We start from the raw sequence: 12,357 nt of genomic DNA, 5'->3' as shown, positions 1-12,357 counted from the left end.
CTACGAATGCTAGTGTACGGGTCAGCCGCAGATCAGTGTACTGAAATTACAAGGATGGGGGAATCGACTACCCTGGAATGTATGAAGGATTTTTGCAGCCAAGTGGTTCATCTCTATGGTCCAAGATACCTCCGCAGTCCAACACCGGCAGACCTCACACGACTACTAGCTAAAGCCGAACGCCGAGGTTTTCCAGGTATGATTGGAAGCATCGACTGCATGCATTGGGAGTGGAAGAACTGCCCAACCGCCTATCAAGGGGCATACTCGGGCCGAAAGGGTCGCCCAACGGTTATCCTAGAGGCAGTGGCCTCGTATGATATGTGGATATGGCATAGTTTTTTTGGCTGTCCTGGAGCTAAAAATGACATTAATGTGTTTCACCTATCAAATGTGTTCTCAGAGATCCTTGCCGAAAGAGGCCCAACTGTCGTCTACGAAGTCCACGGACAGAGGTACAACACAGCTTATTATCTGGCTGACGGAATATATCCAAGTACTCTACATTTGTCAAAACAATTTCCAATCCCCAGACGCCGCAAGATAAGCTCTTCGCAAAGAAACAAGAGGCATATCGGAAAGATGTGGAGATGGCATTTGGCATCTTGCAATCTCCATAGGCAATTATACGTCATAGTTGTATATTGCACCACAAATCGGTAATGACTACCATCATGTTAGCTTGCATTATATTGTATAACATGATTTTTGAGGAAGAGTATGTGGATGATGAGGATGATGATGAGGAAGAAGAAGAAGACTTGCAAAACCCATCGAGGGCTTTCCGGGTTTATGATGGGCCGGTGAATGCACAAGGGAATCGAGTTCTTTTTGAGCCAATCAGTAGAGATGGAGCTAATATACAACGGTTTCACGACCGTGTTGCCGATCTCGAATCCGCTTACATCCATCGAGAGCTCCAGAAAGACTTGGTGAAACACATTTGGAGAGTGGAAACCGGTGAAATACTTTAAATATGTTTTATTGTGTGTTTTCATGATGTTTGTGTTTAATTATAAGCTTGTGTTTAATTTCAGTATGTGTTTTAATTTAATGTGTATTTCAATTTCAACTTAATAAATAAATTGCATTTTATTTCTCGAAAAATTTAAATTACATAAAATGATGAGCCAAGCCCAGATTTATTCTTAGTACAATACTATAACTACTATGGAAAAAGCACGCGATTTGGGTGATAACAATCCGAATATGTTTCATCGGTAGGTTGATCTTGACTAGCTTCTCCTTCATTAAGGATTGCTAGTTTCCTCTTGGTAAAATACCTTTTCGAGATTGGGGTCATAGCCTCCAAATCCATTGTCATGATCCTTGTGTCATTCTCTTGTTTCTTCAATCGTAACTCTTCTTCCGCCCTTGCTTCTTTCCGCTTTTGAATGTCTATGTACTCCGCATAATAATTAAGCTCACTTTCATTATGGGCTAGCCTCTTGGTATGCCATGATGCTTGGTCACTTGCAATGGTATGCAAAACCTCCACCCGTTGCTCAATAGGAGTCTTACCCTGTTTCTTTTGGCGCCTAGCTTCCTTTGCCGCCTTGGTTCCCATTGGTCTAGGTGGACTCGATAGAGCTGCCGTGTTGCTTTGAGGTGTCTCATTCAATTGGTCATCATCCAAATTGATGATTGGAGATGATTCAGTTGCGGAAGGAGTACTGTGGTAACTACTTGCATATGGAGATGGAGTAGTAGGTAGCACCGCAACGAAAGATGGATGATCTTTAACCACTTCCCAACATTCAAAGTGTGTAAACTTTTTCTTCTTGGCATTATAGTAACATGATTGAGCTTGTCGTTCCTAATGTAAAAAACTTATATTAGGTACTTATTTAATTACATAATTTAAATAAATTAGATAAAACAAATAATGTAACAAATTAGATATATTAAAACAAATAATGTAAACAATGCTACATATTTAAACAAATTAAATAAAACAAATAATGTAAACAAAATTAGATATATTAAAATAGTTAAATATGTAAAAAATGCTACATATTTAAACAAATTAGATATAAATTACATAATTTAATTCATATAATCAAATAAAAATTATAATATATGATAAAACAATGTACTTACTTCGTCCATTAGCGAAGTGCCGCTAGCTATACGTTGTCGTGATGCCGCCAAACATTCGCCCCATTTTTGCAAGAGTAGCTTGAACTTGTTGTAGTGAGAAGCGAGCGCGATTCGGGTCCTCGGCTCCTTCGGAGGTTTCTCACCCGGTGCTAGCACCCAATTTTGCATATGATCGCCATGAATTGTCTCCCACAATTTGTCCCTCTTTTGTTTGTTACCGTCATATTCATCGATGCTATGACGGACAAAAGAAATGCATATTTGTAAATCTTCGGAAGGAAGCCAATGGGTGCCCATTGTTTTGGAAAAAAATGCTAAACGAAATGAGAGAGGAGATGGAGGAAGATGTGAAATTTGTTGTTCACAAATTGGTGTGAGTTCATAACAAATTGAAGTAGTATTTATAGGCAATTTTTTGGGAGAATTTTGAAATTTTGGGGATTTTTTTACAATTTTTTGGGTTTATTTCCGTTATGATCAAATAGTAGCCGTTGCCAATTAATTCTGGCCGTTGGATCGAAATTTCTGATTCAAAATGGAAGGCCCAGATCAATTGGACCGTTGGCCAATCAGTGAGACGTGTCAGCCATTCATTGGCTCGCTATTTTTTTAATGGCGTGTGTGTTGCACGCGCCTAACATAAAAAAAATTCGCCCGTGCCTGACGTCACCCATGAGTGGTGGGCTCCGCCAGGCGAACGAGCAAACGCCGGAGCAAAATTTGCTCGAGCGATCGGACGAGCACCGCGACTGGGTTGACTGGGCGAGCAGCTCGCCTCCTCCTGCTCGCCGGTGCGAGCCTCCCCTTCTCCTGCTCGAGCTCCTCCGGCTGGTCCCTCCTCCTGCTCGAGCACGCCGGCACATTTGCTCGCCGGTGCGGATGCTCTTAGGGGGAGAATCATGCAAGATATGATAGCAAGAGACAGAAAGGAGGTGTGGATGTAAAGGATGATCCGTAAGGCTGATTAGATGTAAAGGCTATTTCTTCCACTCAATTCTCAATAAAATTCTAAATCAGATCATTTGGGACATACGAAAGACTTCCAAGTCAAGTTTTCAGCTATCTTGTATCTAAACAACCAGTTGTGGCGTTTACAAGTATTTAGCACAAGTCTCAGCACTATTTATTTATAGAGCCCTACCTGTAACTTGGTGGCTTAGTAAGTCTAAAAACATATTAGAACTACAATGAAGTTACATGACAGTATATTCATTTGGTCTAAACTGTAGCAATGTTTATTGGGTTCCCAGCAGACAATATAAAAAATGAAGACATTTGCCTAGATTGATCTCAATTCTGTTAAACACTGATTATTCTCAACATGCTTTCAAAAAGAGAAACTAGAAATTATTCTCACAATTTGACCCAGTGTGTTGTAAGATTTAGTTTCCTAAGAGCGGTTGATGCAACAAATGAATATCAATATTGATACTGAAATGCAATTCTATGAGAAAGGACAATCTTTGTAACAATAATTCAATAACAACGTTTGTTATGGTTGAAAATTCAGTAACATGGGGTTATGGCGGAAGCTCCTATTCTAATGCTGAAGTTGATCATATGAAGGTTAACAAAAAGACATTACGAAACAAGCAATCATCTAAATTTGGCCTAAAGTAAGCGGTAGAACAAGACTTGGTGTATCAACCCTATCTAGAGATGAAAGGAAGGAAAAATCGACTTGCCATGAGGGAGAGTTTAAGAACCACATGTTTCTTGAGAATCAGACCATAACATCAGAGTTGCCAGAAGAGCCACGGTAGCAGTTTCAACCCGGAGCCGATGTGGGCCAAGACCAACAGAGACAGATCCAGCTTTTATCAATTCATTCACCTCTTTCTCCGTGAAGTCTGAAGCAAGAGCAAACCAAAATAAATCCACAATGATGAACTGTCATATGTGATCTCAGAATTGGACAATCTGAATGTACATCTCATTATCTATATGGCATACCAATGAGTGCGTGAATAATAAGCAACCTACTGGCAACGAACACACACAATTTTATATTTCGACTATAAGCACGTCCTCTAACTTTAGTTGCATTTCTTAACCAATCAAAGGCATACTACTCTAACTTGGAACACAGTGTAAGATCCTTTAAGATGATTTGTTCCGAAGAGATGGGGGAGGAGCACAAATTTACTCATTCAATGATCAACAAAGCTTACCAAACCAATTAAATTAATCCAGTGAATTGCTGTATATTATCAATATTCAATAATTTAATATGCAACTAAAGCAAATAACAGAAAGTAAATGTAGCATATGATAGGACTGATCCCGTTCCAAACATAACCAAACTACTTGACTGTTAACTATCTTCATGAAGAAGCCATTATACAAAAAAAAAGTACAATTAATATTTATTAGTATTTTTAAGAACAAATACCAAATCAATATAACGACAACATTCACAGAAACCAACGTATGCACTAGCCATAGTCCCATGCTTGGTTAGACAGTATGTCTTCTGTTGAAGCCACAAAAACAGTTAGGTGTCCTGTGCAGTAAGGACCTAGTACTAGTATCCTGAGACTTGTGTTTAGTTGTTCGTCAAAGAGAAAAAGAAAAGCATACAGGAAACAACAAATTTTAGTTCCTCAGGAACTATTTACACTATTGAAGCAATCTATTAGCAAAGGTATTCTGGAACTTGTACTAGTGTGTTTAGGTGTTCATGGTTAATTCATTTTAAAAATTCCAAAGTAGATGTGTTCAGGCCTCAGGGTATGGTTCACCTAGTTTATTTCTCTATTTTCCAAATATTAGATTGATTCTCTTCTTTCAATAATGCCTCTTCAATGAAATCCCTTCCAAACGACCAATTTGTTACTCAAGGTCTTCAAGCAAACCCATATAGGGCTAATCAAATGCTCCTGAATCCCTAACTAATTCTTCAATTAAGGAATAAAATGTGGGATTTGCAACTGTGAAGAATCACAAAAAACTTTATAAAGTGACTGTCTTCCAGTTATGTACTTTGCATTTATGCTCCTTAGCATGAACATAACTAGATGAATAAAAAATTAATTACAGGATGCAAACTCACCTCCTTCAGGTCCAACCACAAGCAGTCCACTGGTCTCCCTTCCTGATGAAGTCAATGCAGTAACAAGAGGAGTAGCTTCTGCAGCCGCCAAAAAAGATAGCTTGGACTGTGCAACCTAAGAAATAAACTTTTGTAAGTGATCAACAAGGGAAAGATATGAAGAGTTGCACCAACAACACAACAGTTATCAACCAAAACAGAATATAAAAGAGCTGATTATTAAAATGGAACTACAACCCTCTGGTGCCAGAAAATAACACATAAAATCGTAAGGACAACCAAAAATAAATCCAAATTACAGTATTGAGAAGCGGTTAGCTTATGAGGTCTACTGCACAACAACCCAAAATCCAAGACTTTCAGGAGTCAATTGCTATATAGCCAGAACCAAGACAGTTGCAATTTAAAAGTAAGATGAAATGGGGAAGAAAGAACTCACAAGAGGCAAAAGACCTTCAATTTTCATTGGTGGATTTAATACCATTTCATGGAGCCGTTGACCTGTAGCAATGGGGACAAAATGATATGACAAATGAGTGAAAAATATACAAATCTAGACAGGGTAAAAGTTTAAGCTCCAAATAGCTCAGATAAATAAGTTCAATAGAAGATAAGTCAGTGAATGCATTTTGAGAATATCACTAGAGTAAAATCATTACATTGTTTAGCAGCTGCCATATTGACTCTTTGCAACCTATCCAACCGATTTCCTGACATATTAGGAGACCGCTCTGTCAGCAGAGGAGTCACACTACTAGCCCCCAGCTCCTAAGACAACCAAAGACAAAATCCAAACAATTATCAACAACATCAGTGATGAAACACTACCCCAAAACATCATCTTTCGTCTACAAAACATACCGTGCATTTCTCAACAAGCCAATCAGCCCGACCGCCCTTCAAACTACCTAAAACACACAGCATTTCCAACATGAGACACCCTTCAAAGCCATAAACAACTCTACCGAAAAATGGCACAAAACAACTAACCAAAGGCTGCAAACACATGCCACTGCATGCTCTGTGGAAGAACCAACTTAGGATCTTCCAAGGCCACAAAATCAAGCCCAGACCGATCCACTGTCTGTATCACTCCTTCCACCAATCCTCCTTTCCCATTAAACAGCTCTACCCTTGCACACATTCATCCACACCACCACTAAATCCACAATTTTACCCCAAAAAAAAAACCAAATTTCCAATACAAAATTGAAGCTTGTGAATTGTAATAAGCTTGTAAATATCAGAATCATCATAAATATTGGAAATTGATAGCATCCCAGTTCGGAAATAAGGTTACCTATCGTTGGCCCGTAATCTCAAGACCTTGGTCATATGCCAGAACTCATCGTCTTGAACACGAACTAGGCCTCCCTGTATTAATACTGAAACAATTAAAGATTAAAACTTTACACAGAGAGAGAGAGAGAGAGAGAGAGAGAGAGAGAGAGAGAGAGTGCCTTGGAAGAAGGAAGGCGTTCGGAGAAGAAGCGAGGGAGGCCGCCGCGGGACTGGTTGGAGTAATCTGAAGAAGAAGGAGGAGGAGAAGAAGAGAAGGCTCGGAAGGTTGGGAGGCACCTTGTGAAACGAGGTCGTATTGGTGCTAGGCTCTGCATTTTCCCACCCAAATTTCAGAAACTGTTTATGGGTTTGGCCGTTTGGGTCTGAAGCTCATTATTTGAAGAAGTTATCAGCTAGCTGGATTTATAGTACACAGTTTTCTTTACAGAAGAAGTTAAAAACAGGAGAACCATACAGACTAGAAAGTAGAAAGTCTAACTCTAAAAAGTACAAACACATCTCAACAATGGATGAGATTAGAATGTTAAGTGTAGTCTTGACATTGAAACTGGTTGAGTTCGAAAAGTACATGAATGGGAAATCAATTCAACAGATATTGTTACATGGATTTGTTGAATACTTTCAAACCAAGTTGTTGTTTCTTAGCACAACTGCACAAGTTCAACTGTTGAAGGATTGGCGAGGTGGCCTCTCCTCCTAGTGATTACAATGATCCCTCCATTTTGTGTAGCAGATTGGCAGTAACATATGACGTTTTCTCCACCTATTCTGAAATGTCAGCATCTTCAAGATGATATAAATTGAGAACTAGCTAGGTGCCTAGATGGCATGAACTTCCAACATTGAGATCTTCAAAAACAAACTAGACCTTCCAATTACACAACCCTCTGGAAGCACAATCTAGAGTTTTTTGCCAAATCGAATTGTCCAGTTGATTCCTTGAGTTCAAATGTAGAGGATAAAGTAGCTAACAAGGAATAATAGACTTCTCAATTCGTACAAGTTCCTTGACGACTGTCACGACTTCAAAGTTTCGAGTATGAAACTCAAATTTTGAAGTCATAAAAAACTCCAAAACAATCTCAATAAATCGAAATCATTTTAATGTCACAGCGGATCATTTCTGATTCAAAATACAACTCAGTCAAACCGATTATTACAAACCAAATTTATAATTCGACATTATAACAAATGGAAATGTATAAATCCTCACAAAAATCCACACAAAATCCTCACCACAAGATGAAAATAAATAACTTCAAGTCCTCTGAGTGGTCCGTCAAGTTCCGCTAATCCACACCTGCGGAATTATCCCCTACACCATCGAATAGGTGCACCGGGATTGTAAACACAAACCCGGTAAGCTTTGCAGCTCGTATGAGTAAAAACAACAAATACAACTCGCATAAAAGTATATACGAAAATCCACAAAACATCAATTATAAATGCACTCATGTCTCATTAGACGGCCCATCTGGTTGTCTAATAATGTGAAAATATACATGCTCATGAGAAGTTGGGTAACCTCTCTGTTTACCAAAATGCATTTATAATACGGGTACTCATGAGCGATGGTACACCTCTGTTACCCCTCATGTAGTACGTCGCCGACATTGGACAACCTCCTGTTATCCAATATCAAAATATGGGTACTCATAAGCCGATAACCCATCTGTTACCTCTTATGCAGTACCCCGGCAGACAGACTAGAGCTCTAACTGTATCGTAACTTTCACCCGGCCAAAGGCTATGTTCTGACATGCCAACACGTCCGAAAACTGGTCCAAAGACAAAACACGTCTGAAGACAAAAACACATTTTAATAAAACTCAATGTTAAAACCATGTACAATACTCATCACGTTATATTGTACAATCAAATCAACAAGCTCAATATATATATCTCATCATTAAAATGATCTTATATATCGCAACGAAAACATGACAGTATATAATATAGCAAACATATATATATATATATATATATGTACATATTTACCATTTATACAAATACACATTCTACTATATCATATACATGTCATATTTCATTCTTTAAAATTTCGCATAATCTTGAATCTCCACAAGGGTAGATTCGTACATGTGAGATTTTACTCACCTTATAATCTCGAGCGTAATTTCGCGATTGCGAAAGTAAATCATTTACTTGAATTATCGATCACCTTGAAAAGATAAAAAAAGAATTTAGAATCGTTACGCAAACCTTAAATGCCGAAACAGTAATAATATTTCATTGTTCATGTATTTACTATTCACGTATTTACTATTCATATATTATTGTACAGATACATATTAATTACGTATTTCCGTACGAGTACATATTATTTACGTATTTCTGTACGTATGCATACTATTCAATCGTAAATACTATCTCAGTAAATAATAATTACCAATTTACCCTTCCGAAATTACTTTTACATTTACCGCACGTAAAAGAAATTTACATTTTACTGTACGTAAATTACTTTTTTCATTCACCGTACGCAAAAATAAATTTTACAAAATTTTTGTTTTGAAATCATTGTTCACGCGCCGCCGAATGTGGCGGCGCGTGGGGTTCACGTGCCACTTCCGGCGACCGCGCGTGGTGCTCACGCGCCACTCACTGTGGCAGCGCATGGGGCTCACGCGCCGACTGCAACAACGGCGCGTAACATGCCACCGCCGCCCTAAAACTCTTCCTCTCTTCCTCCTCCACCCTCCTATGGTCTCAGACCGCCTCTAGGCTACCACACGCACCCACATGCGCCGCCTAAGGCGGCGGTGTTCCACCCTCCTACTCCGATCACCGATCTCCCTCCAAAACATACCAAAACAATCACAACAACTACAATAATCATCCTAAAATAAACCTCACCTCGATTTGATGGTGGCGAGCTCGCCTCGAGCACTGCGGTGGCGGAGGAACACGGCGGAGGAATTGCAAAAACTTTGGCGACGTCGTGCGGCTTCACGGTGGCGAGGCAAGGCGCGGCGAGCTCCAGGGTTGCTGAGGTAGGCCGTGCGGTGCTCCTGGGACTGGCGGTGAAGGCCACGGCAGCCTGAGGAGAGAGATCGTCTGCGGCGATTTTCTGAGAGGGAGAGAGAACGAACTCGGGGAGAGAGAGAAGGAGAGGGAGGCGGGTGAGGAGAGAGAGAGAGGGGTTTCCGAAAATGGAAACCCTAATCTAAAAAATTTCATTTTTATACTTGTTTCCAAAATCGGAAACTAACTTCCCACATTAATAACTTTCACGTCCGATGTCCGATTCGAACACGTGACATATCCACGAACTCGTATCGACGAGCTCTACATCTTTCGTGAAGGAAGTTTTCACAAACTAGTGACGGAGTAAAAGTCGATACTCACGTCGCGGAAACGTAACGTTTTTCTAAATCACATTTCCGATAACGTTTCCGTTTTTGATTTCCGACGTCGTTAAGTTAAACAAACACGTTTAATAAATTTCACAACTTTATAAAATTTAAAACAATGCAATAATTTGTTTCGAAAACTCGGGTCATTACAGCGACATCGATCATATCTGGCCTTGTTTCACTTTTTGTCTTGAGTGCATAACAATACCAGTGTTAGGAAATCATGCAACTGATGCTGTCGTGCTTGCTCATCTTCTCCTGCTAACTCCTCAAGTTTTTTAGGATCCACAATCCTCAGAAATTGGTCATCACAAGCATGTAGATTTGCATATGACACTAGGGAGAATCGTCCTCTTTGATAATAATTAACATTATTTCCCGTCATGAGAACAAGTAGAATGACACCAAAGCTATAAACATCAGCTTTTTCTGTTATGAAATTACAGTGAATAGACTCAGGGTCAAGGTACCCAGCGCTCCCAATCAACAGATTTTCGACATGCGATTGCTTAGGCGGAATGGTTATGGAGAGTGAGAAGTCACATTATTTGTGGACAAAGTCATGGTCCAAATAGATGCAGTTAGGCCTTAGAATCCTATGAATGATGGGTCTGGGGAAGGCTGTGTGGAGATATGTGATTGCATTTGCAATAAATAGTCTGGTTTTCCATGGGAGGCATTATCCCCACAACCTCCGTCGGAGTTGAGCACTCCTTTTGCTGCATATTCATGCACTAGTGCTGGTACAGGGAACTCTAGGCAGCATCCCAACAATTTCTGAACCATTCTTATGGGAGCTCATCTGCATGGATATTATAATATCACGAATAGCCTCATGTCTAGAACTTAAAGATAGCTCTATATGCTTCACGATAATCAATCGATAGTCTAGAAAACCCTTATATGAACATGACCATCTATCTATACACGAAGAAGAATGAAAGTTATTGGTTGCCCTGATGAGTTCATTAGCAGAGAAATAGCGAATAGGATTCGACTTTCCATCACAAGAGGCTATTAGCGAGATCCTCTAATAAGATGCTTCCATTAAGCAAAACCGATCCATTAGGAACTTCATCCTTCTTTGTCATACATCGAAGCAACGAGTACCTGACAACATAAAGGCATGATGATTATATGATCTGAATAGCTCATTATTTCTCCTTTTATATATCTTGTACAAACTGAATGATCACAACGATAGAACCAAGAGTACGTCATGTTTCCTGTTATAAAAGATTTCTTGTCCTCCTACAATAATGAGAACTTCTTTCACTAAATACAAACCATCTTATCAAAATTATTGAGTTTGATGAAACATCATTTGGCATAACAATGATGCATTAGCTTTGATTAACTTAATTTCTTGGTTTTAAACACGATCGGGGTCAAGAATATGTAAAATCAGACAGCAATATCTCAAATCAGGTCCGAAATTAAAGCAAGCTACATATATATACAAACAACAAAAGCGAAACTTACAAGAGTTTCGATGGCATCAATTCGGTGCTTCTGCTGTCATTTGTAATCCTATCTTCTTGATTTGGTTTCACTACACGTGAAATATAACTCAATTTTTTTTCTTCACCGATCCTCTGCAGATATCTGACAAAAGTCAGTTTCATTTCCTTTTAAGGATGAGTAGTGTTTCACATTTTAGTGATAATAAGGCAGAGATCACATACACCAATAAGAACATGTTGTGGGAAACCAGAAATACCAAGTCAAAGATGAGAAGATGATAGGCAGCTGCAAGTCCTTAAACATAATAATATAATTTTATACAATTAGGGGGCCGACTCTTAAGCCGAATGAGATGTCACATAATATGGGAATTGAACAAAGTCATCATCCAATTAATAAAATAAGTCGGGCTTTGAACTACATGAATTCTATAGATTGGCAAAGGTCACTTGCAGATTAATGCAAAACTCGAAATATAGAGCATGCAAAACTCAATATTTTTAACTTTTGATACAAAAATACTCAATATGGATCTCAAGATTGCAGGTTGAAACTCTGTAGCAAAAGTCAAATAAATTAGTGATACACCCATTTTTTCACACTTTTAAATAAAAAAGGATGTTGCTAATCGTCTTTATCGAATACAATATTAATGGACGATGTAGCTAACAAGGACTGATAGACTTCTCAATTCCTACAAGTTCCTTGGCCACATCAATCATATCCGGCCTTGCTTCACCATTGTCTTGAGTGCATAGCAATGCCAGTGTTAAGAATTCATGCGACTGTTGTTCTTGTGCTTGTTCATTATCTTCTCCTTCTAACTCCTCAAGTATTATAGGATCCACAATCGTTTTAAACTAGTCAGTGGAAGCATGTAAATTTGCATAAGAACAATGGTCGATTACCCTTCTGTATCCCGAAATTGTTGCAGTTCATTTTGACCCGTCAAGAAAACAAGTAAAGTGACACCAAAGCTATAAATATCAGTCTTTTCTGTAATTATATTAGATGCAAAATACGGAGGGTCAAGGTAATCCAAATGACCCAGCCACTTCATCTTCG

General features: G+C 38.9%; 1 protein-coding gene and 1 pseudogene across 1 annotated transcript; both read right to left on the bottom strand.

Annotated features, from left to right (window-relative positions):
* Positions 1–3,579: 3,579 nt before the first annotated feature.
* LOC126783209 (uncharacterized) lies at positions 3,580–6,793 on the bottom strand. Its single transcript, XM_050508626.1, has 8 exons — positions 6,613–6,793; positions 6,453–6,526; positions 6,143–6,285; positions 6,014–6,060; positions 5,812–5,920; positions 5,592–5,653; positions 5,153–5,267; positions 3,580–3,950 (listed from the first exon to the last, which is right to left on the bottom strand). Exons 1-8 carry the CDS (start codon positions 6,766–6,768, stop codon positions 3,799–3,801), a joined length of 858 nt encoding a protein of 285 aa, XP_050364583.1. The 5' UTR covers positions 6,769–6,793; the 3' UTR covers positions 3,580–3,798.
* A 628-nt stretch (positions 6,794–7,421) lies between these two features.
* LOC126783207 (non-functional pseudokinase ZED1-like) lies at positions 7,422–11,327 on the bottom strand (annotated as a pseudogene).
* Between the last annotated feature and the right edge of the window lie 1,030 nt (positions 11,328–12,357).

The sequence above is a fragment of the Argentina anserina genome, chromosome 2, assembly GCF_933775445.1.
Source record: "Argentina anserina chromosome 2, drPotAnse1.1, whole genome shotgun sequence".
Taxonomy (NCBI): domain Eukaryota; kingdom Viridiplantae; phylum Streptophyta; class Magnoliopsida; order Rosales; family Rosaceae; genus Argentina; species Argentina anserina.
This window is presented reverse-complemented; position numbering and strand designations above follow the sequence as displayed.

Bases quoted from the DNA above. Each gene is read 5' to 3' on its own strand.
- LOC126783209 (XM_050508626.1), bottom strand. From the start codon at position 6,768: ATGCAGAGCCTAGCACCAATACGACCTCGTTTCACAAGGTGCCTCCCA. The intron at 6,061-6,142 runs GTTAGTTGTTTT...TGTGTGTTTTAG, and splicing joins GCATGTGTTTGCAGCCTTTG to GTAGTTTGAAGGGCGGTCGG. The intron at 5,268-5,591 runs GTGAGTTCTTTC...TTTATTTCTTAG, and splicing joins TTGAAGGTCTTTTGCCTCTT to GTTGCACAGTCCAAGCTATC.